The 25,538-nt window shown below is 39.2% G+C and overlaps 1 protein-coding gene across 3 annotated transcripts in view; it reads left to right on the top strand.

Annotated features, from left to right (window-relative positions):
• Positions 1–25,538, top strand: part of CTNND2 (catenin delta 2) — a 1,127,175-nt gene that overhangs the window by 621,261 nt on the left and 480,376 nt on the right. For all 3 annotated transcript variants that reach the window (XM_025270807.3, XM_025270808.3, XM_044932646.2), the window contains 2 exons: positions 8,642–8,676; positions 9,704–9,820. In XM_025270807.3, coding sequence (XP_025126592.1) covers positions 8,642–8,676; positions 9,704–9,820 — 152 coding nt within the window. The remainder of the gene's footprint in view (positions 1–8,641; positions 8,677–9,703; positions 9,821–25,538) is intronic.

The raw sequence follows: 25,538 nt of genomic DNA on the forward strand, positions 1-25,538 counted from the left end.
AAACTACGAAAATGTATTTGAGCAGGTTCACAGCAGACCGAGTAGCTGTAGTAACAGTTAACTTTGTGTCTTTTCCTAACATTAAGAAAACTCTTTGAACTTTCCTATATATATATATTGGAAACGACCCAGAGGTGGATAAGGAGACTATCATGCTAGAAATGATAAGACGGAAAATCATTTCTGGAGGAACTCAAAGGTTATTCTTTGGTTTAAACTAGTTTTTCTCCTACCTCATGACCTCAGAACTTGAAAGTTATTGTTTGCCCGCTTCAAATGTTCAAACTGTGTCAAACTTGAGCAAAAGTAATAGTAAGGAAAAGTAATAATGTCATATTTCTCATATGCAAAATAGAGAAAAGACTCATTATATTCGAAACCATTACTTCCCTCAATTATTTACACTTACAGATTTCAGAAGTGTCTCACATCATTTGAGTTTCCATTCTGAGTGATTCTGACAATGATGAAAATATGATGTAGAACTGAATCACAAGGATTTATGAAAATATTTAACTGAACATGTAATGTAAGAATTGTGATTTCCCGGTTTCAAGTGTCAAAGATATTCTTAAATTCGTGTTAACCTTTTTTTCCCCGATTTTTCATAACATAAAACATTTGAGATAAAAGTGAGAGTCCCTTTTTGTCCCTGCTCAGACTTATTTTCCTCTGCTCTCACCATCGTGAGTTTGGGCACATCTCTTTAATCTGTCTTTGTATGGTCTCTCTCCCTCTTACACGTACATGTGTGTGTTTGTATTTATATGCAATATTATTTGGTCCATGTCTTAAATTTTTTTCATAATCGGAGTCCTGAAGTACATGTCTTATGTGCAGCATGTTTTTCTATATTTTGCTTTTGAGCCTGATCCATGTATACATTGGGTTTCCCTCAGATGGTAAAGACTTTGCAATGCAAGAGACCCAGATTCGATCCCTGCGTTGGGAGGATCTGCTGGAAAAAGGAATGGCAACCCACTCCAGTATTCTTGCCTGGGAAATCCCATAAACAGAGGAGCCTAGTGGACTATGGGCTTCCCTCATAGCTCAATTGGTAAAGAATCCACCTGCAATGCAGGAGACCCCAGTTTCATTCCTGGGTGGGGAAGGTTCATTGGAGAAGGGATAGGCTACTGCTCCACTGCTCTTGGGCTTCACTTGTGGCTCAGCTGGTAAAGAATCCACCTGCAATGTGGGAGACCTGGGTTTGATCCCTGGGTTGGGAATATCCCCTGGAGAAAGGGAAGACTACAGTCCATGGAAGCTACAGTCCATGGAGTCGCAAGGAGTCAGACATGACTAAGCAACTGACCCTTTCACTTTATGTACATTACATATGGGGCTAATTTGCTTTAGCTGCCAAATGGTGTTTTTCCATGTTATGTCATATATGATGTGGAATCCTACTATTATGGAACAGAATTTATCTGTTTCCCTATTGTTGTTCCCTTAGGTTGTTTCGTTTGTTTCGCTACTGCCAGCATATGGGCAGGAACAGTCTGTATAAGTCTGCTGGGCACAGGTGCACAGGTTTCCCTGAAGACTCTACCTAGAAGGAAAATTGCTCGATGATTGGATTGTCGTTTCATCGTTCAGTCATGTCTGACTCTTTCAGACCCCATGGACTATAGCCGCTAGGCTTCTCCTTCCATGGGATTTCCCAGGCAAGAATACTGGAGTGGGTTGCCATTTCCTCTTCCAGGAGATCTTCCTGACCCAGGGATGGAACTCACATCTCCTGCATTGGCAGGTGGGTTCCTTACCACTGAACTACCAGGGAAGCTGGATGACTGGGTATTTGCACATAAAACAGTATCAGATGCTGACTCACAGCTCACCCAAGTGTTTCACTAGTTTGCTGTCCCACATACAGTGTATGAGAGTTAACATTTCCTCATCTCCTCTTCAACATTTAGCGCAGTCAGACTTTCTAGTAGTTTTATAGACTGTGAAGGGTTAAAGAGGTATCTGTCGATCTCTATTCTTTTAACTCTTGATAGGATTGAGTCTCTTTTAATGTATGTGGTGACCATACATTCTTGATTTTTCTGCTCATCAATTTTACATATATTTGTTGACCTCCTTTCTACTTGATCTCTTAATCTCTTTCTCATTGATTTGTAGGAGTTATTTATAATGTTCTGGACCATAACCCTTTGTAAGCTGTATGCATTGTAAATATCTTCTCCCGGGATGTGGCTTGTTTTTTCACCTTAGTTTCTGGTGTTTATGGCTTTAATTGCATAGGAGTTCAGTTTTAGTGCCCAGTGTGTGAATAGAATGTTAGTTCAGAATGTAATCTCTAGAAGCAGGAGGTCAGGGTAATAATCCTGGCTTCAGTATTTGTTGACTGTGGGGTCTCCAGCAAGTTCCGTAAGAACTTTTCAGCTCAGTTTCATTCTCTATAAAATGGGAAAATATCACCTCTCAAAACTTTTGTTGTAAAGTTTAACTAGAAATCAGTTAGAATATTGCCTGTTGTAAAGGGAAAGGTATCTATGCATTTGCTCCTAGGATTTGTGCTTTTAAAATATTGTTTTAAAAATTCTTTTCCAGCATTACCAGTATATATTTTTATGTGTGTGTGTGTTTGTATTTAAAAGCTAGATGTTACTTATGATGGTCTTTGTTATAAATATATGTGTATTCTCACAATAATTGAGTTCTGAAACTTATATAAAGTTGTATTTAAATATGCATGGGTATGTGCTAAGTCTCTTCAGTCATGTCCAAGTCTTTACGACCCTGTGGGCTGCAGCCTGCCAGACTCCTCTGTCCATGGGATTCTCCAGGCAAGAATATTGGAGTGGGTTGTCACGCCCTCCTCCAGGGGATCTTCCTGATCCAGGGATCTTCCTGAACTCATGTCTCTTTTATCTTCTGCATTAGCAGGCAGGTTCTCTACCACTAGTGCCACTAAAGCCCACATTTAATTCTTTAGACGTTACTTCTAGTTTAAGAAATAGAATTTTGGTAGTGAAAGAAAACTTTATTTCCTGAAACTGAACATACATGAAAGTTACCACAACATCAAATCTGACTTTTGTATTAGATTAAGTTGAATGATATGATTGGGGAAAAGTACACCATGAGTAATTCCTAAACACCTTAAATAAGAGTGTCTGAAGTATAGGCATAATTTCTATTGAATGAATAAAGAGTTCACTTTTTTTTTTTTAAAAGTGTCCACCTTAGAGCAGCTTTTAAGAATCAATTGCATAAATATGCAATTGCATAGAAAGTAAAGGGCACACTTAAAGGAAATAAAATCCAAACCCAGTGTCTCTTGGGACTTCTATTTTCTGTGATCAGTCATACTTTTAGTGCATTTTAACTCTGCTAAGGAAATCAGGAAACCACTTACATGATTAATGCTCTTTGTCGACTCCAAAGGAGATACCCCTGCTTTGAGAAGATAGTTTCATATTTACTGTCAATAGTATTTTTTCAATTGTAATAAAAAAAGTTTCTTCTTGTTTCTGTTGCACATAAAATTGAAACATTTTTTTAAAGAAATGAACAAAAAGTAAATATTATGTAACAGTGTGATGTGTAGTTCTGTGTGTAAAATCACCCATTACTGTGGATGAGTGATTACTCAAAGGATGTGAAATGCAGGAGCACTGCCTTATTTGTGCTAGGGTGACCCAAGACGTTTTCTTCCAGCTCTAAACTGTGGAAATGAAAGATGGAGAAGTTGGAAATGCCTAATGAACTCAAATAATGGCATATTTCTGTATTACTCAGTGTGACATTTATTCTGCCCAAGAAAACAACCCTCCAGCTTCAGAGTTTTAACAAAACTATGGTTTATTTCTCATTCATGTTGTGTCTTCTCTGGGTTGGCAGAAATTTCCCCAGCATGTGGTTACTCAGGGACCCTTCTCAACATAGGGCTTCACAAGGGAATGTGTGAAATCACATGTCCACCCTTCTGTGCTTCTGGCAGGGGGTGGTACATGGCCCCATCCACATGCAGGGTGGTAGAGAAGTGTGATCTTCAATGTGCCCAGGAGTGGAGAGCAGGGCTTTGATGAGCATGGAAGAAACTTCCAGTGACTTATGCAATCTTATTGTTTCAAGTGGGAAGTAGCAACTGGATTTTCCTCCTTGACTTTTTGTTGATGTTGTTTTGATTGGATGGGGGATTTTTTAAATTCTACAGTGATTTACAATTTTCAAGAAAAGCTTCACACGTACAATTTTGTGTAATCCCATGATAACCCTTCCCCCCTCCTTGCCCCTCGTTCCTACACTCCCTCCACTGGTAACAACTGTTTTCTTCTCTATTCCTGTGAGTCTGCATAATTGTTCGTTTTATTCACTAGTTTGTTGGTGGTGGTTCTTTTTTTTTTTTTTTTTTTTGATTCCACATATAAGTTATACAGTCCATGGAATTCTCTAGGCCAGAATACTGTACAGTACTATACATTCCATGGAATTCTCCAGGACAGAACACTGGAGTGGGTAGCCTATTTCTCCTCCAGCAGATCTTCCTGATCCAGGAATCGAACCTGGGTCTCCTGCAATGCAGGTGGATTCTTTACTGACTGAGCTATCAGGAAAGCCCCATATAAGTGATACCATATAGCATTACAGAGAAGGCAATGGCACCCCACTCCAGTACTCTTGCCTGGAAAATCACATGGACGGAGGAGCCTGGTAGGCTGCAGTCCATGGGGTCGCGAAGAGTAGGACACGACTGAGCGACTTCACTTTTCACTTTCATGCATTGGAGAAGGAAATGGCAACCCACTCCAGTGTGCTTGCCTGGAGAATCCCAGGGACAGCAGAGCCTGGCGGGCTGCTGTCTATGGGGTCGCACAGAGTCAGACATGGCTGAAGTGACGCAGCAGCAGCAGCAGCAGAAGCATACAGCATTTCTTTCTCTGTCTGACTTATTTCATTTAGCATATTACTAAATCCATCCATGTTGCTGCAAATGGAAAATTTTCATTCTTTTTTATGGCATATATCTGTTGATGGACACCCAGAATGCCTTCTATAAACAATGCTCTTATGAAGATTGGATGCACATGTATTTTTTAATTACTGGAATACCTAGAAGTGGAATTGCTGGGTCATATGTAGTTCTTTGAAAACTACATATTTTAGTTTTTTGAGAAACCTCCATATTGTTTTCCACATGAGACTGCATCAATTTACATTCCCACCAACAGTGTACAAGGGTTCTTGTTTGTCTATATCCTTGTCAACATTTGTTATTTGTGTTCTTTTTGATGATAGCCATTCTGACAGGTGTGAAGTGATACCTCATTGTGGTTTTAATTTGTGTTTCCCTGATGATTAGCAATGTTGAGCATCTTTTCACGTGCCAGGTGTCCATCTGCATTTCCTCTTTGGAAAAAATGTCCACTCAGTTCTACCCACTTTTTAAATCATGTCGTTTAATTTTTTTATATATATTGAGCTATAGGTGGCCAAGTTATTTAACATCAATAAGATAGCTACTCCCCAGGTACCAAAAGATATAAGTGATTGTCATGAATTAGCACAGCCCTAGTATACAATAAGTACTTAGCAAAGAACTGAATTGGTAAAAGGAATGTAGTAGCATATAGATAGTAGTAAATCTGGAAGGCTATACTATGAAAACATTTGATCATACCAGAAAAATACTGTACTGGTTTCCTTGGGCTGCCATGACAAATTACTACAATGAGTGTCTTAAAATAAATTCATTACCTCACAGTTTGGGGACCAGAAGTGATAGCTTAGGGTGAACAATATTGAATTCGCGATCTCTAAAGAAGAAGATTTAGCTTCGAGACCAGGGACTAGTCTTATCACTCAAGAGCTTTTGTGTAGCAGAGTTTTATTAAAGTAAGAAAAGGGACAGACAAACAAAGCTTCTGACAAAGACATCAGAAGGCAGATGGAGAGTGCCCCCATCGCTAGTCTTATCAAGGCCTTATATACTTTACCAGACCCACTCTCACAACATGCATCTTAAATGAACAAGATTAGATTTAAGGATAGAAAGGTCTTGCCAGACCTACTCCCATAACATACTTCTTAAGATAACAAGATTGGTCAGAAAACCTAAGGAGAAACATGTCCTTGAGCAAGATACATTGTTATATTGATTAAAACAAAGCCATGTAGAAAATGTCTTTTTCTCCTTGAGAGCCCCAGATCCCTTTCTCTTTCTAGAGAACTCCGGATCCCTTTCTCCTCCTCAGGAACCCTGGACTTCTTATCAACCTACCTATGAACTGACTCTCTCAGAAGTTCAAAATCACCTATGCTGACAGGGCTATGTTCCCTCAGTTTAATTCAGTCATTTCAGTCACTGAGCTGTGTCTGACTCTGTGACCCCATGGACTGCAGCACACCAGGCTTCCCTGTCCTTCATCATCTCCTGGAGTTTGCTCAATCTCATGTCTATTGAGTTGGTGATGCCATCCAACCACTTCATCCTCTGTCACCCTCTTCTCCTGCCCTCAATCTTTCCCAGCATCAGGATCTTTTCCAATAAGTCAGCTCCTCTCATCAGGTGGCCAAAGGATTGAAGCTTCAGCTTTAGCATCGGTCCTTCCAATGAATATTCAGGGTTGATTTCCATTAGGATTGACTGGTTTGATCTCCTTACTGTCCAAGGGACTTGGAAGAGTCTTCTCCAGTGCCACAATTCGAAAGCATCAATTCTTCAGCACTCAGTCTTCTTTATGGAGGAATACTAAGGAGAGAGGTTCTTTTCTTAACTCTCCCAGGTTCTGCTGGCTCCAGCCATTACTTGGCTTATAGTTCCATAACTCCAGTCTCTTGCTTCCATCTTCACAAGACCTTCACAAGACCTTCTCCTCTGTGTCTTTCTCCTCTAGTGTCTTTTATAAGGACATTGATCATTGAATTTCAGAAGCTCTCATCTTAAGATCTTTACCTTAATTACATCTTTAAAAACACCTTCCCATTAAGTAACCTTTCACAATTTCTAGGGATTTGGTATGGACACATCTTTTGGGGGGAAAGGATACCATTCAACTCAGTACAATTTTGAAAACATTTTCCACCCCTATATTAGAGGCCACTTACTAACAGAACATACTTTGTAATTTTTTTAACTATTAACTATAGGATTGCATTTCTGTTTAAGGTGTTAAACCTTGCACTTAGTTGTTACTGCTTTATAATGATACACTTTTTGATGCAAGGAGAAGCTGCATCAGAGTGAATTTGTAATGTTATCATTTTAGGTATCAACTGTCTATAGCGCTCATCATTGTGAAACCATTTTTCACTTTGCTAAAATGGATTGGCTGAGGAGAAAGATGCCCTAAAACAGTCTCTTGAGGGACAGCTCTTATATTCATGTATATCAATCATGGCTATTCTGAACACTCATTTATACCAGAATTGCCTTTTTCCTCAGCAGATGTATTCAGAAACCATTTCTAAGGTACAGATTAAAGTTCTAAAACCTACTTCTTGTTGTGAAACTGATGAGCTATTCATAGAAGTGCCTTGATCAGAGTAAAAGATCTAGTAAATAAGAGTAGAAAATCATTCTCAAAATGTTACCTGTCAGTAATTGTCATATAGATTTCCCACAAACTATTGACATATAAAAAAGGGTATGTTAGAACTATTTGCCATATATTATGAAAGAGCTGTTCATACTTAGAAATTTTAAATTTATTTATGTATTTTAAGGAGAAGGCAATGGCAACCCACTCCAGTACTCTTGCCTGGAAAATCCCATGGGCGGAGGAGCATGCTAGGCTGTAGTCCATGGGGTCGCTAAGAGTCGGACACAACTGAGCGACTTCACTTTCACTTTTCACTTTCATGCATTGGAGAAGGAAATGGCAACCCACTCCAGTGTTCTTGCCTGGAGAATCCTAGGGACGGGGGAGCCTGGTGGGCTGCCGTCTCTGGGGTTGCACAGAGTTGGATACAACTGAAGCGACTTAGCAGCAGCAGCAACAACATGTATTTTAAATAAATCATTTAAAATAAATTTATGTGCCCACCTAGGTACAATCTGCACAATATCTTTGGCATGTCATTTGCATGAGCCACCCTTTCTACCTGGGTCATTTTTATTATATGATATATTTCTAAAGTGGAAACTTGGGAACTGTATAGTTGGTGGGTGGTAAAGTGTTATGATTTTCATATTACTTAGTTTGAAATATAATAAACAGCTAAAAGGAACTGCTTATCAGGTATGTCTAGGAAAAGGTGTAGATTTATTTTATCTCTTTATAATGAAAATGGAGAAAGTTATATCTCTATTAGAACACCTTACAGAGTTTACATGAAACTATTCAGACGTGTTTTAAAATAGCTACAGTTGCGTAGAACTTCATGTGTGTAGAAACTGTCGTAAGTGATGAGTACAGTACATTGTGATTTGTAAAAATATCAGCTGTTCTCTTGAAATTTACTGAATGGTGTCCATTTATGACATGTAAATACCTGTGAATCCAAAAAGGTGTATACCAAATAGATTAAAATTATGATTGTATCAAAGTGGGACCCCTTTTCCCAGTAAGAAATTAAAGGGAGTTCCATGGAGGCCCCATTACTAACTTAATGTACCTTTGCATCTTACAGTCTAGAGCCCTTTAATTTGTAACAAATTCATTATATCTATGTATTCTCTCTTTTACAGTTCAGCAGAAGAGCAGTTTCACTGGCAATCACAAGGTAAGATACAGCTTGTTTTCTTTATTGAAGTATACTTGAATTACAGTGTTGTATAATTTATAAATATTAATATACATATTTTTTGTATTCCTTTCCATTGTGATTATTAGTCAATCTAGTTCCTTGTGCTATATCATTTCTTTTTGTTTGTCTGTTTTACGTATAGTAGGTTGTATCTGCTAATCCCAAACCCCTAATTTGTTCCTCTCCTACCCCTTTTCTCAATTGGTAATCATGTTTGTTTTCTTATGTCCATGGATCATTTTGTTTTGCAAACAAGTTCATTTGTATCATATTTTAGATTCCACACACAAATGATATTATAAATATTTGTCTTTCTCTGACTTCACTCAATATGATAATCTCTAGGTCCATCCATGTTGCTGCAAATGGCATTATTTCATTCTTTTTTACATTGAGTAATATTCCATTGTGTACATATATATATATACACACACACACCACATCTTCTTTATCCATTCATCAGCTGATGGGCATTTAAATTTAAAATACAACTTCTTGATGAGCATATATACTTACTTCTACATATACCTCTATTGGTTAATTTTCTTAAGAACTTTAGAAAGAAACTTATAAAAATAAATTTGATAAAACATGACACTAAAATTAAGTGAAGTTGTTTTGAAAGCTCAACAGTTCATGGGAGTTAAATTTTCCCAATTCCCTAGTAACTTTATGTTTTTCATGGACACATATAATTGGCTAGCCTTGGTTTTTAATAGTGGTTGACCAGGGTTACAATGTGATACCTAATAAGAATTTCATAAAGGTAATACCATCACTGACTCAATGGACATGAGTTTGAGTAAACTCTGGGAGTTGGTGATGGATAGGGAGGCCTGGCATGCTGCAGTCCATGGGATTGCAAAGAGTTGGACATGACTGAGTGACTGAACTGAACTGAATAGTTATAGTTACTATATTTTTGATTATTAAATCATAGTCTTAAGCTTTAATGGTGACAAAACCATGTGCTTGTTCATCTCTTTGAAATATTGTATTTCAGATGGTCAAAAAGATATTGAAGATGAGCTCACAACAGGTCTCGAACTGGTGGACTCCTGTATTAGATCACTACAGGAATCAGGAATACTTGACCCACAAGACTATTCAACAAGTGAAAGTAAGTCAAATAGTAATTAAGCTTGAAGACAATTAAAATATAAGAGCGTTATGTCATTAATATTAATGAAAGTGAAGTGAAAGTGGCTCAGTCATGTCCCATGGAATGGGAGTCGACCCCATGGACCACACAGTCCATGGAATTCTCCAGGTCAGAATACTGGAATGAGTAGCTATTCCCTTCTCCTGGGGATCTTCCCAACCCAGGGATTGAACCCAGGTCTCCTGAATTGGAGGTGGATTCTTTACCAGCTGAGCCACCAGGGAATCCCATTAATATTAATATAGTTAAATCATGAGCCATATCCTTAGGACTTCAAGATGTGTTTATACTTATTTTATCAATTTTATTCCACTCTCATCGACTTCCTTCCTGCATTACCTCACACTAATTCACATTTGATTATAAACTCTCTTAAGTCAGTAATGGGGGCTTCCCTGATGGCTCAGATGGTAAAGAATCTGCCCACAATGCAGGAGATCGAGGTTCGATTCCTGGGTTAGGAAGATCCCCTGGAGAAGGGAATGACTACCCATTCCAGTATTCTTACCTGGAAAATCCCATGGACAGAGAAGCCTGGTGGGCTACAGTCCATGGGGTCACAAAAAGTCAGACATGACTGAGCAGCTAACATAACAAGTCAGTAATTAGCATCGAGATTTCTCACCAACTATTGACATATTGGTGATTCTCAATCAATTCTCTGACATCCTTTTTGGCATCTAGATTAGCAAATTGTATGAATTCATCATATAGTTGTTTTATCAATACACTGTCTGCTTTAAACTTAACTGTCTAGAGATTCTCAGGTGGTGCAGTGGTAAGGTATCCGACTACCAATGCAGGAGACTCAAGAGATATGGTTTTGATTCCTGGGTCAGGAAGTTCCCCTGGAGTAGGAAATGGCAACCTACTCCAATATTCTTACCTGGAAAATTTTATGGACAGAGGAGCCTCGTGGCCTACAGCTTAGGGATAGAGGAGCCTGGTGGGCTACAGTTCATGGGGTCGCAAAGAGTTGGACATGACTAAGCATACACAGTCAAGGTTTTACTCATACAGATGGTCATTGGTAGGGATCTTAAATGTTGGAGCAATTCTATAGCAAAATAGATAGAATTGTATAATGTATGCAATACTGTTTAGTACAATGCTAGAGTACTATGCAATAACTCTTTACATTTCTATGTTTAGCTATCTTGCATAGCTATATTAATCTCAATAAATATTTTAAGATTTTTTTTTCTACTTAATTATATGTTTTTCAACCACAGTGGCTGAAACTTAGAAATAGAAGTTCTTTGAGCTGAAACAAGCCTCATTTTAATAAATCATAAAATTCTCTTGACCTATTTTAATAAAATCCCACAAAAAGCTAAAAATTAAATCATCAAAGCAGACATTACCCTAATAATTTCTACATCAGAAATCAGTGGAGCATTTTATTCCTTAATTTTGAAAAAGTATAATTTCCTTGAAAACCCATCAGTGTTTGCTATATAAAGGAACGATAGAAGAGTGAGATAGCATGGTGATCCTGAAACCATTTAACATACATATTAGTTCATTTTCTCTAGGATCTTTATAACACCATGACTCTTGAAACAACATCATCATGAATATGCTGCTTTAACCATATACATCCTCTTGTTAAAGCTTCTAAAGTAAGATGCATGAGTGTATTACTCTTGTTCTCTGTATTTTATATTTTACAGTATAAGATTGTTTCCTTTTGTTTCTCAAAGCCTATAAAATATTTACTCTGGAGGGGCAGTTGTAGTTAGAACTATTAATATATTTAATTAATATTTGAGGCACATGCACTCATTTTATTAGAGAGTAAGGAAAGCAGAAATAAAACTTCTTGGAAGGATGATATAGGCTATGTTATTTTTATATAATACTTTTATTATATATTATTATATAATACTCTTATTATATATTATTATATAATAATTTTATTATGATTTTAGGAGAGGGTATACCTTTTATTTATGGAAAGTACAGAAAAAAAGAAGGAAGAAAAGAGTAATAAGCAAACAAGTTAAAATAGAAGTGATAGATCAAGTATATCAATCTAGCACTACATGTAAGCATGCTGAATTCTCAGAAAAAAATAAAAAATACAAATTTGTAGAAAATTAAGATAAAATCATGGGGTATGTTTAATATACACACTTATATTAATGAAGTAAATGTTGAAATAAATAGACATTTACTATTTAGACAAATACTAACAGACAAATAGACAAATAGAATAGACAAAGAATCGACAGCAAATACAACGACCACAAAGGGTAGGGTTGGGAAGAATAATGTGAAATAAAGTGGAATTTGCCACAGAATCACTAAGCAGGGTCAAAAGGAATTACACAGTGAAAAATATATTAACTTATAATCATATGGTAAAATCTGGTGAACATACATGCACCAAACAACGTAACATCTGAATATTAAAAATGAAAGAGACTGATAAAAAATAATGTGAACATTTCTCAGAATCAAACTAAATAATAGAAGAAGAAGCCACAGAAAGTTGGATAAATAATTAACAAATCAATGCCTTAGGTGAATTTTTTAAAGGTATACTTTTTGAATAATAATAGCCATTTGCATTATATGTCCAAGGAAAATTTATAAAAATTGATCAGTTAATGGGCTGTAAAGATAATTCTAAAAGTTATAAAGTATAGAAAGGCCCACATTCTTTTATAATAATTCAGTAAAATTAAAAGTAAACAGTAAATGATAAGCAAAAATATAATGACATTAAAATTAAGAAACATACTTTTGGGTTTACCGAATCAAATGTGAAAGCAGGAAGAAAATTACATACTCTTTTACATTTACAAAGCAAATGAAATAGCAACATTTTATAATGAAAGCATAAGGGTATGGCAAAAAAATGCATTCAGAGGAAATCAAAATTTTATTATTAAAAATAAAAGATAATAATGAGCTCTGCTACTGCTAAGTCACTTCAGTTGTGTCCGACTCTGTGCGACCCCATAGACGGCAGCCCACCAGGCTCTGCTGTCCCTGGGATTCTCCAGGTAAGAACACTGGAGTGGGTTGCCATTTTCTTCTCCAATGCATGAAAGTGAAAAGTGAAAGGGAAGTTGCTCAGTCACGTCTGACTCTTCGCGACCCCATGGACTGCAGCCTACCAGGCTCCTCCATCCATGGGATTTTCCAGGCAAGAGTACTGGAGTGGGTTGCCATTGCCCCTTTATTTGGGGACACCTTAAAAGGGCTAAATAAATCAGACTAAGCTAGGAAGATGGAAATAAATTATAAAAACAGTGCAGAGATAACGTAATATAAAATTAAAGAGTAGAAGAAATAAATATTAGAGGAGATAAATAACCATATGAACTTTTTAAAAAATAACTTTGTCAACTAATAATCCCAAACATCCTAAATTTAATTTATTTGTTTGTTTGGCAGTGCTGGGTCTTCATTGCTAAGCCAGCTTTTCTCTACTTGGAGCAAGCAGGAGCTTCTCTGTAGTTAGGTGTTTAGGTGCTCGGGCTTCTCATTGCCATGGCTTCTCTCTTTGTGGAGCTGGGCTCTAGGGCATCAGTCGTTGCAGCTGAGAGCTCAGCAGTTGCAATTCCCAGGCTCTAAAGCGCAGGCTCAATAGCTGTGGCTCACGGGCTTAGTTGCTCCAAGGCATGTGGGATCTTCTTGGACCAGGGATCGAACCCATGTCTCCTGTATTGGCCAGTGGATTCTTTATGACTGAGCCACAAAGGAAGTCTGTGAATTTCTAAATTGAGACACTCTACACACAGGAGAAATAGAATGTTTAGTGTTCACTTTTGCATTTCTGTAAAACATGTCCAAACATTACCTGCAAAAGATTTATCTTTATTACAGGAAATTTAAATATACTAGTAAGGGTTTTTGAAATAGATTTGCCAACTGCTGAATTTTTGATTATCAGAAAGATTAGTTAGTTTATGGTGTTATATACGGTTATTTATCTTTTTGAAGACTCCCAAGAGTTTAGTTAACTGTTCGTTTTTGAAGGCCCTGCTTCTTATTTGAAGGTTGTTGTTGTTGTTCAGCTACTAAATCATGTCCCCATGGACTTTGCGACCTCATGGACTGCAGCACGCCAAGTTTTTCTGTCCTTCACTGTCTCCCAGAGTTTTCGGTGATGTCATCCAACCATCTCATCCTCTGTCGCCCCCCCTTCTCTTGTAATCAATCTTTCCCAGAATCAGGGTCTTTTCCAATAAGTTGGCTCTTTGCATCAGGTGGCCAAAGGATTGGAGCTTAAACAAAGTAACATTAAAACAAACAACAAGCCCAGGTGATTCAAATGCAGCTTGAAAGTTTTATGCCAAAGGGTCTGAATCACAGTAAACTGTGGAATATTGTTATTCTTAAGAAACATTGGTTCTTAACATTTTCAGAGTCAGTTTAAGACTGAATGAACTAAAATTTAGGAAATTAATTTTAAAATATTGAGTAGATAATTATCATCTGAGGGATCAATTATTGCTTATTTTAAGTACTCAGAATATCAGAAAATAAAAATCCTAATTGCTATTTGTGTTTGTATCAGGGCCCAGATGGGAAATAGAGTCTTCTCAAAAAGAGTTTAAATGAAGAGAATTTAATTAAGGGTCCATTTACAAACGAGTGAGCAAGATTAAGGGAACAATCGATGCCTGAAGAAGTATTTGGGGAGTAGCAACAGATGGAAACCCTTGCCACTCTTAGTCCCAAAGGAAAAATCAATGAACCAGCGCCAGCAGAGTCAGGAGGCACGGTTGGTGGGAACAGAAGAATAAACATTCTAGCCTCTCTCTCCTCCTGCCTTTCACTGGCCAAGTCTAGTCTTAAATCAAGTGCCAAGGGACCCTTGTGATACAGTCTCTGTGGGGAGAAGGGCAGAGAATGAATACGGGGGAGCAAAGAGAATAATTGGCACAACATTCTACTCAGTTCTAGAACAACATGCCATTTTATATTTACATAGATGTAATGCATTCCTATGCACCAGTGCTTTGACATGTTTCATATAATTAGCACAAGCCCATCAGATTCTGCCCATCCCTTGTTTTTGTGATGATTCAATCAATGGTCTCATTAGCTAGGACAGACATGAAATAGCTGATGGTAAATTGGACCTGGCACAGTGCCCTTGAGAGCTGGAATCTTAGTCCTAACCTGAAAGAGACCAAAACAACACTGCTGCTGCTGCTGCTAAGTCGCTTCAGTCGTGTCCGACTCTGCGACCCCAGAGACGGCAGCCCGCCAGGCGCTGTCATCCCTGGGATTCTCTAGGCAAGAACTCTAAATACAGCCTAAAACAAGCTTCAGAAATGTACAGTGGCAACCAGTCTCAGCCCCTAAGCACTTAACATGCAATTCGTTGTGTTTAAAAGCTTTTGTTATTTTTCTTTCCAGGGTGGTCTGATTAAAATAAAATTTGAATTTTAGTAAACCCACCTTCTTGACCCTAAGGCAAGCAATAACTGCTGCAGTAATATGAACTACAGTGTCCCATACTTATCAGTGTGTTCCAACACTTTGCATTTTTTTAAAAAGTGCTATCATAAACCATATGTAAATCATTTGTAAAACCTCTGCTAGCCCACCACTATTCTATGGCTGCCAGCTGTGTAATTTCAATTCTAACAAATACATGACATGGAGTCACTGGAAGAATTGCTGTTGTTTTACTGAAAAAAAAAAATAGTTATTGACAGAGGCTCAGGGCCATTGCAGAGAAGGCAATGGCACCCCACTCCAGTAATCCTGCCTGGAAAATCCTATGGATGGAGGAGCCTGGTAGGCTGCAGTCCATGGGGTCACTAAGAGTCGGACGTCACTGAGCGACTTCACTTTCACTTCTCACTTTCATGCATTGGAGAAGGATATGGCAACCCACTCCAGTGTTCTTGCCTGGAGAATCCCAGGGACGGAGGAGCCTGGTGGGCTGCCAGCTATGGAGTTGCACAGAGTCGGACACGACTGAAGCGAGTTAGCAGCAGCAGCAGCAGGGCCATTGATGTTGGGAAAGATTGAAGGCAAGAGGAGAAGAGGGCGGTGAGGATGAGATGGTTAGATATCATCACCAACTCAATAGACATGAGTTTGAACAAATTCTGGGAAATAGTAAAGGACAGGGAAGCCTGGAGTGCTTCAGTCCATGGGGGCACAAAGAGTCAGATACAACTGAGTGACTGTACAACAGCAGCAACAGGGCCATTAGCTTCTCATATAATACACAGCTTGACTCAAACTATATGTCATGGACCAAGCATGTTATTTGAACCACGCGTCCTTGGAGATACAAACTCAGAGATAAAGGTAATGATGTCTTAGCTAAAAATTATTAAACACATTAGTAATTCAAAATCAGAGAGGTGATGTACTTCTTGTGGGGGGTGGGGGATGGCTTATATGTTTATTTGTTGTTGTTTATTCACTATGAAGAGTTGAGTCATTGGAAAAGACTCTGATGCTGGGAGGGATTGGGGGCAGGAGGAGAAGGGGACAACAGAGGACGAGATGGCTGGATGGCATCACTGACTCGATGGACATGAGTCTGAGTGAACTCCGGGAGTTGGTGATGGACAGGAAGGCCTGGCGTGCTACGATTCATGGGGTCACAAAGAGTCGGGCACGACTGAGTGACTGAACTGAACTGAACTGAACTGATTCACTAAGTCATGTCCAACTCTTTTGCGACTCCATGAACTGTAGCCTGCTAGTCTCTGCTGTCCATGGGATTTCCCAGGCAAGAATACTGAAGTTGGTTGCCATTTCCTCCCCCAGGGGATCTTCCCAACCCAGGGATCAAATCTGGATTTCCTGCGTCTCCTGCACTGCACGCGGATTCTTTACCACTGAGCCACTGGGAAGCCCCCTTCTGTGTTTATAGATAGAGTTGTTGAACATCATGAAATAATAATTATTTGTTTCTGTAGCACTTGGACAAATTGAAATTCTACCACATCCTTTAAAATCCCAGCATTCAGTAGGAAGGAAATCTTAGGAGCTTAATATATTCTGAATATTATGGCAAAGAAGGGAATGTTATTTAATTGAGTTCTCAATTCAGAATATATTCAAAAAATTAAGAATCAATCGTATAGGTTACCATTCTGAGCAGGTGAAATCTAAATAGAATGATCATATATAGTTTGATAGAAAGGAATATATTACTTCCTCTCGATTTACAGCCTGTCATCTTCATTTAATTACTATGAATATGCTTAATTCCATGAGGTGGAAAAACCGTTGAGAGATTGGGTTATTAAAAATGCTATAAAATATAACCCCTTACATTCTTATGGAATAATAATAAAGATAAGAGACAACCTTGGGAGGTGAATATTTTCACAATTCCTGGCAAGCATGGCAACAAAGGATTCAGAAGTGGTTTGGAAGGATCACACTTTCATAGTGATTAGAGTAATCAAGATGATAACTATATAAATAATGTGAATCACTGTTGATAATCTGATAGGGTGGAAACAAGATCCTCAGTTAGACCTGAAGGGGTGCAGAGACTCTGGGTAGGTAGGGGTCCAAGGCATCCTGCCCTTGGAGCCACAAGATCTAGATTCCAGCCCTACTGTTCCCCTCACTCCACAAGTGGCTGAAGACTGTCACCTGGGCCCAGAGACCCCAAGTCCCTTCCTGGGCATGTATTTATTCAAGTTAATTGAGTACATCTTTGGTTGTTCATTCCTTGTATTACTTCATCATATACCCTTTGGTCCAAAGTTTTTGAAATACAAACAAGCCAGTCTCCGCTCCAGAAGTTGGTCAGAATTGAAGCCTGAATTTGTCTGATGCTTCACACATCCTTTTCTTTCCTTTCCAGGTTCACACCCACCTACCCCACTACCTTTGGTGTTACAGAGCCCATGGGAAGTTGGCAGGGGACGGTATGAACAAAAGTTAGGGAAAACACCCAAGTAGCATACAGGGTATAGAGTAATATCCTCCAGAAAGCTGTCATTATCTTTCCTTCCAGACTGGACCTTTACCTCTTCTTCAGTTAAGGCTCAATTTCTTTCTCTTATATTTCTTTCTGGGCTTCTCTAGTGGCTCAATCAGTAAAGAATCCATCTGCAAAGCAGGAGACCTGGGTTCAGTCCCTGGGTTGGAAAGATTCCCCTGGAGGAGGGCATGGCAACCCACTTCAGTATTATATTTCTTTCTATCACAGATAGATAGAAAGATATATGTCTTTCTATCACATAGACATTTGAGAAGCATGTTATAGCTTCTGCAAAGAGATCACCAGCTCAGAGGTAGACCTGGGAAATGAAGGGATGGGCAAACACCTAAAATACCAACTGCTCCTTATCCATTCCCTAAGCAGGAGGGAAAAAAATGCAAATTTCTCATTAAATACATCATTCTCAGCTGTATTCTCAGGGTCTCCTGGAATCAAGCACAGAGTTTAGAGCCTGGCAGAGATTTTTAATGAACACATAATTGGGTTCTGAAATTGCCAAAGCACCCTAGGCACCCTACATGCAAATATGAGGGTCAGATGAAAGCTGGTAGAAGTGAAGAAACAGAGAGAGGCAGAAAGCTCCTGTGAGAAAGTCAAAATAAGCAGACTTTTCCCTGGGACACAGTGGAGGGTGGGGTCCCCTGGTAATACCTTATGAAGACATCTTATAGGATTTCCCTAGAAGTAATTGGCACTGATCAAACAATAAGTTACTTCAACAGCAACTGATGACATGAAATCTTAATATACAAGGTTTTGATTGTAAAGCTATAGGCACAGATAGGTGTTACATTCTTTTTTAAAACGTCTGTTTCAAGCCCAGGTGGCACCAGTGGTAAGGAGCCTGCTGGCCAATGTAGGAGACATAAGAGATGCGGGTTTGATCCCTGGGTCCAGAAGATCCCCTGGAGAAGGAAATGGTAACCCACTCTAGTATTCTTGCCTGGAGAATCTCACAGACAGAGAAGCCTGGAGGGGTATGGTCAATAGGGTTGCACAACGTCGGACAGGACTAAAACGATTTAGCATGCAGCATTTAAGCACTTATTAACAACAGCACAAAAGTCTATGCCCTTGGCATTTATGTAATGGGCAGAAAAGGCTGAAATTGAGCACTGTAAATACTACAAGGTCAGATAGGTAATTACTCCCAGCAGTGACAAAGCCCATGGGGGTAAAGTAGGGCAGAGTTTCTCAGAGAGTACTGGGGATTCCAGGGGGTCCTCAAGAACTTTTCAGGGATTGCAGAAGTACCCATTTTCACAATAATCCCACGATACCATCCACCTTTCCTTACTCGTTTTTACACAAGCAGAGAATGAGAGTCACACAGAGAACAGGTTTGTAATTACCAAGGAGAAGGGGGTGGGAGAGGGATGGACTGGGAGTTTGGGATTAGCAGGTGCAAACTATTGTATATAGGATGGATGAACAACATGGTCCCACTGTATAGCACATGGAGAACCATAGCTCAGTTCAGTTGCTCAATCGTGTCTGACTCTTTGTGACCTCATGGACTGCAGCACGACAGGCTTCCCTGCCCATCACCAACTCCTAGAGCTTGCTCAAACTCATGTCATTCGAGTTGGTGATGCCATCCAGCCATTTCATCCTCTGTCATCCCCTTCTCCTCCTGCCTTCAATGTTTCCCAGCGTCAGGGTCATTTCTAGTGAGCCAGTTCTTCCCATCAGGTGGCCAAAGTATTGGAGCTTCACCTTCAGCATCAGTCCTTCCAATGAATATTCAGGACTGATTTCCTTTAGGATGGACTGGTTGGATCTCCTTGCAATCCAAGGGACTCTTAAGAGTCTTCTCTAAAACCACAATTCCAAAACATCAGTTCTTCAGCACTCAGCCAGCCTTCTTTATGGTCCAATTGAAAAAACTACTGGACTACTGACTACTGGAAAAACCGTAGCTTTGATTAGATGGACTTTGTTGGCAAAGCAATGTCTCTGCTTTTTCATATGCTGTCTAGGTTGGTCAATATCCTGTGATAAACCATAATGGAAAAGAACATGGAAAGGAATGTACATATATATGTATGTGTGTAACTGAGTCATCTGGCTGTGCAACAGAAATTGATGCAACAGTGTAAATAAATTATACTTGAATAAAGTAAGTTAAACAAACTAACTAAAACAGACTGAGAATCACACACAATGAGTGTTCAGTGAAGCTTCCTGGAGGCTGCGTGGCATGTGGTAGCATCTTTGCTCTGATGGCTCCTGGAAAGTGTGTGATACAACCTTTTCTTTTAAATACTTTCCAGTTTTGGTGTCCTAAATAGTATTCTACGTCACTCGTATAGTGAATAAAAGCTCTTTGAGGCATGTGGGATCTAAGTTCCCTGACTAGGGATCGAACCTGAGTCCCCTGCAGTGGAGGCACAGCCTTAATAGGACCTCCAGGGAAGTCTCCAAACCACTCTAGTTTTGAGGGAATGATGCAAGGGCCAGGAAGTCATTCTTTACTTGATTGGGAATCTGAATAAATGTGTGAGCAAACCATGCAAATATTTAGGAAAAGGTCTGTGGTTTGCATAAAATCAAAAATTCGTTCTTTAAGCTAATGTAATTTCATTAATACATTGAAATTTTTTTCAAAATTTAGCTTTTAAATTTTGTTTTCTTCTAAAGCGAAATTTATTAGTTTTCTATTTCTTTTCACAATGAGTGATAGTGAGAAGTATGAATATATTATCTTTGTTCATTTATAAAGAGATACATATAATGATTTTCCTCATTTTTGTGTTACATTAGTTTTTTTAAAGGTAAATAAGACAAAAGTTTATAAGGAAGTAGTTGGGGACTAGAGCAAGCTATAAAAATATCATTCTATGACTAAAACAACATGTAAAATCCCATCACAATGAAAGTCTTGAGCTGTACATTTTAAAGGGAAGTTATATATTGGAAGTTTTTATTTTGTAATAAATGATATTTTGTTCATTTCCCTCCATTGTATACAGATGTAAAGACACTGACTTACTATATTTAGGGTAAGAGCTTTATCCATTTTTCGTTTATTCATATACCAAGTCAAACTTGAGAAAGCAGACTAGTTAGATCAGTAGCATTGGTTGAATCTAAATCAGTTTAAAAACTAAATGACTGCTTCTCTATTCTTGGGACCTTCCAAGTTTTCATTTTCATGTAAAGCATTATACACTGAAAGAAGCTGACCAGAGAAAACAGATATTCTGAAGGAAGAGACTTAGAAATCAAATTTAAGAACACATTTGCTGGGACTCCCCCAGCAGTCCCCCAGTGGTTTAGACTTCACCTTCCAAAGCAGGGAGTGCAGATTCACTCTCTGGTCAGGGAACTAAGATCCCATTTGTCTTGCAGCCAAAAAAACAAACAAACAAAAAATAAAACAGAAGTGATATTGTAAAAAATTCAAGAAAGACTTTAAAAATGGTCCACTGTGGGGGAAAAAAAAAAACACATCTGCTAGTAGAACAAGCCCTAAGCTTTGCTGGGTAACAAGCTGCTTGAGTTTCTGCCCTCAGTTAATGTTAGGGATGGTAGATGGACTGAAATACTGTTTTTAGATTAATGCCCCAGTGAAACTCCTACATACCTTTTCAAGTTACTAGTGAAGGGCAGGAGAAGACAACCAGTTCATCACTACTCGTCATCACGCAGTGCTCAGTTGTATGCGACTCTTCGTGACCCCATGAACACCCACCATGCTCCTCTATTCATGGGATTCTCCAGACAAGAACACTCCACTACTGTACTCTGAACAGTTCTGTAAAGCACAGCCACTCAGAGGATGCCTGCATGTGACAATGTGCACCAGACACAGGAACTAACTTAGGTAATTGGACATGCGAACACGTTTTGTGTCTTTGAAAGTTTGCACGTTAAAGGTTCGTATATATGGGACTTACTGTATATAATAATTTCCACTATTTCCTTTCTTCTTACTCACTCACCATTTTCCTTTTAAAAGATTCCCCCCTTCTTTTTATTTGTTGTTGCTCTAAAAATTTACTCTCATTTAAAATAACACTTAACCTTCACATTATTCTCAGCCTTCCACAAAGATTGCATAACAAGAGGGTAGACATGAGTCAAATTCTCTGACAATTGTAGTTACGTGTGTGAGTCTTGCTGGCTTTATTTTTCATGGTCTATGTAAATATAAGATTTTTATATCATTTTGAAAGAGCCAGTTAAGCCAAAAATAAAGAATGTTTCTAAACTTCCTGATAAATGGAAATCTTAACAGAACTGCCTTTGTTGTGTATCCAGTCCTAAACTTGTCAGTCTCAATTTGTGTGTTTATTATTCCTGATTAGCCTGAATTAACAACCTAACAAAGCATTCATTGAGCATCTTTGTAAGACATCGCCTAGATCTCATAGCTGTTTATTTTAGTACATTTCTTGTTAATAATTCTTTTCTTCTGATGGTAAAATAATCCCTAGGAATTAAATTGATATTGTCACCACTTAGAGACCTTGTCTCATTCTTGTCGCTTCAGCTTCTACCCCTGATGACTCAGATAGCTGCATCTCTGTTCTAAAATTTCATTTATATATAACCAAACTTTGATCTGAGCTTCCCTGGTGCCTCAATGGTAAAGAATCTGCCAGTAATGCAGGAGATGTGAGTCCTATCCCTGGGTCAGGAAGATACTCTGGAGAAGGGAATGGCAACCTACTCCAGGATTCTTGCTTGGAGAATCCCAGGGACAGAGGAGCTTGGTGGCCTACAGTCCACGGGATCTCAAGAGTTGGACACAAGTGAGCAACTAAACCACCCACCACCACCAAACTTTGATCTTGGAAATTAAGATCTCAAAAGATAATTGAGTCTGTTAGAGACAGTTTGAGAATCAAGCCCAGAGTGCCTTTCTAACTATGTCAACTCCCACCATCTCTGACAACTCTGTAATTTAAAAAATGAAGCCTGTCTTTCCCCAAAGTATCAACTCCCCAACACAGGTCTCCTCCTCCTTCAAACGGCATGTGAGGGGAGCTTTTGCTTTTTCACCTCTCTTAGTGAATATTTATTGCTTTCTGGGACAGATGTTCCACTGAAACAGACCATAATTAGCATCAGCTAATAAATCACCTTAAACCTTGTAGAAACAGAAGGTGTGTGCCTGATTTTAAGAGTGCTGTCCTGTCTGCTTGGTTTTCTAGAAAAGACTTACTCTGCACCATGGGCATCTTCCCCACACACACTACAGTGTCAGTGAGATCATTCGAGCGGCCAGCTAAAGAGTGTCCAGTCATTTGGGCTGGCCTTCCCTTCCTGTCTACTAGTCCCAAAGTACCAATGAGCTTTTAAAAATGTCTCTTAAATGCACGATTTTCCCTTCCTTCCTACCATGGCCATTACCCCAATCAAAATTTCCTCCATTTCTTCTGGTTTCCTTTTTCTCCTCTCCACAAAATCCATGGTCTCTAGTGTCTCCAAGTATCTGAACGCAGCAGCTTTCACATAAATGTTCAGACTCCTTGTTTTTACTTTGTCACTCTCCTTCCAGAAAACCTATTGCTGTGTGTGTGCTTGCTAAGTCTCCTCAGTTGTGTCTCTTTGCTATCCCATGAACTGTAGCCTGCCAGGCTCCTCTGTCCATGGGATTCTCCAGGCAAGAATACTGGAGTGGGTTGCCATGCCCTCCTCCAGGGCATCTTCCCAACCCAGGGATCGAACCTGCATCTCTTATGTCTCCTGAATTATCAGACAGGTTCTTTACCATTTGCTGTGTAAGACTACAGATTTCTCTGCTGAAATTCCTCAGAGTCTATGCAGAGTATTAAGGCAGCAGAGATGGGGGTATGGTTAATTTCCCCAGGGCAATCAGACATCCGGGCAGGCTGCATGGAGGAGGTGACATTTAAACCACAAGTTTGAGAGTGGGTTTCAAGGTTGACAAAGAATGGAATTTCAGGTTAAGAGAGAACCTTCTCTTCCTTATCTCTTGTCTCTGACCCTAGGTTTTGTTTGGTTCAGTTTTTATTTCCAAGCCATTTTAAGGATCTTTGCCTTGTGTGTCCTGTTTGTAAGAGGGAAGCTTAGAAGGTGTTGTGGGCTTCCCTGGTGGCTCAGAGGGTAAAGCGTCTGTCTGCAATACTGGAGACCCGGGTTCGGTCCCTGTGTCGGGAAGATCCCCTGGAGGAGGAAATGGCAACCCACTCCAGTATTCTCGCCTGGAAAACCCCATGGACGGAGGAGCCTGGCAGGCTACAGTCCATGGGGTCGCAAAGTGTTGGACACGACTGATCAACTTTACTTTTACTAGAGGGGGATGAAAGAAAACACTGATATATGGATGGGACAGAACTAGAATCTGGTTTTCAGGACAGATTCCAGTCAGGGTTTTATTCTCAGGCCACGTGGCTCATTAATTAGATAATTAGATAATAATACTAATAACCGACATTTGTGTAGCAGTTTACATTTTTTCAAGCACTTTCACATCCATTATCTCATTAGGTGCTCAAATTTGCAGAGATTAAAATTTTAGAGCACAAATAATGAAGTGTGATAAGAACAGGCACTCTGAAGCCACACTGCCTTGCTTGCACTAGGCATGCCATGACTGCTGTGTGTTCTCAGGCAGTGGGACCCTCAGCAATGTCAGCATACATGGGGATTTCTGCACTTTTATTGAAATCTTGTTAGGATTCCAGGGGTTAATAGGCATAAGCTGCTCAGGACAGTCCCTGGAATTTAGTAAACACTCAGGGAAGGGGAGCTGGTTTGCTATCCTTGGCTTCATCATCTATGATGTCATACAGGAAGAAATGGACTAGAGCCCACCAGATCTTCTGTGTTCTGGCCCTGGATTTTTTTCTTCCAATATACTCCCACTCCAGCTGGCATGATTGCAATCCAAATAATTACTTGGGAATACTACTTTGTAAACCTCTGGCCTTTTCTCTGTTATCACAAAGTACATAGATTAATTAAGGTTTACTGTTTTCTGAAACTGATGTTTAGTTAAAGCAAATAAGAATTAACAATTCTAAATGAAGTCTTTTTAAATTCACTTAAAGGGGACTTCCCTGGTGGTCCAGGGGTTAGGAATCCAGCTTGCAATGCAGAGACCACAAGTTCGATCCCTGATCAGGGAACTAAGAGCCCATTTTCCTCGGAGCAGCGTAAGCCCACACAACACAACTGGAGAGTCCATGTGCCACAACAATAGATCTCATGTGATGTAATTAAGACCTGACACAGCCAAATAAATAACTTTTTTCTTAAATCCATATAAAGAAAATGAGTGCACATGAGCAGGAAAACTAAAATATCTGTGGTGTTGGAGAAGACTCTTGAGAATCCCTTGCACTGCAAGGAGATCCAACCAGTCCATTCTGAAGGAGATCAGCCCTGGGATTTCTTTGGAAGGAATGATGCTAAAGCTGAAACTCCAGTACTTTGGCCACCTCATGTGAAGAGTTGACTCATTGGAAAAGACTCTGATGCTGGGAGGGATTGGGGGCAGGAGGAGAAGGGGACGACAGAGGATGAGATGGCTGGATGGCATCACTGACTCGATGGATGTGAGTTTGAGTGAACTCCGGGAGTTGGTGATGGACAGGGAGGCCTGGTGTGCTGCAATTCATGGGGTTGCAAAGAGTTGGACACGACTGAGCAATTGAACTGAACTGAACTGAATTTAAAGAGAAACTGACTATATATTTTAGTGCGTGTTAATATGACCTATAAATGATTCTGAATTTTTAATGCAAGAAACGAATA

This window comes from Bubalus bubalis, chromosome 19, assembly GCF_019923935.1.
Source record: "Bubalus bubalis isolate 160015118507 breed Murrah chromosome 19, NDDB_SH_1, whole genome shotgun sequence".
Lineage (NCBI taxonomy): Eukaryota > Metazoa > Chordata > Mammalia > Artiodactyla > Bovidae > Bubalus > Bubalus bubalis.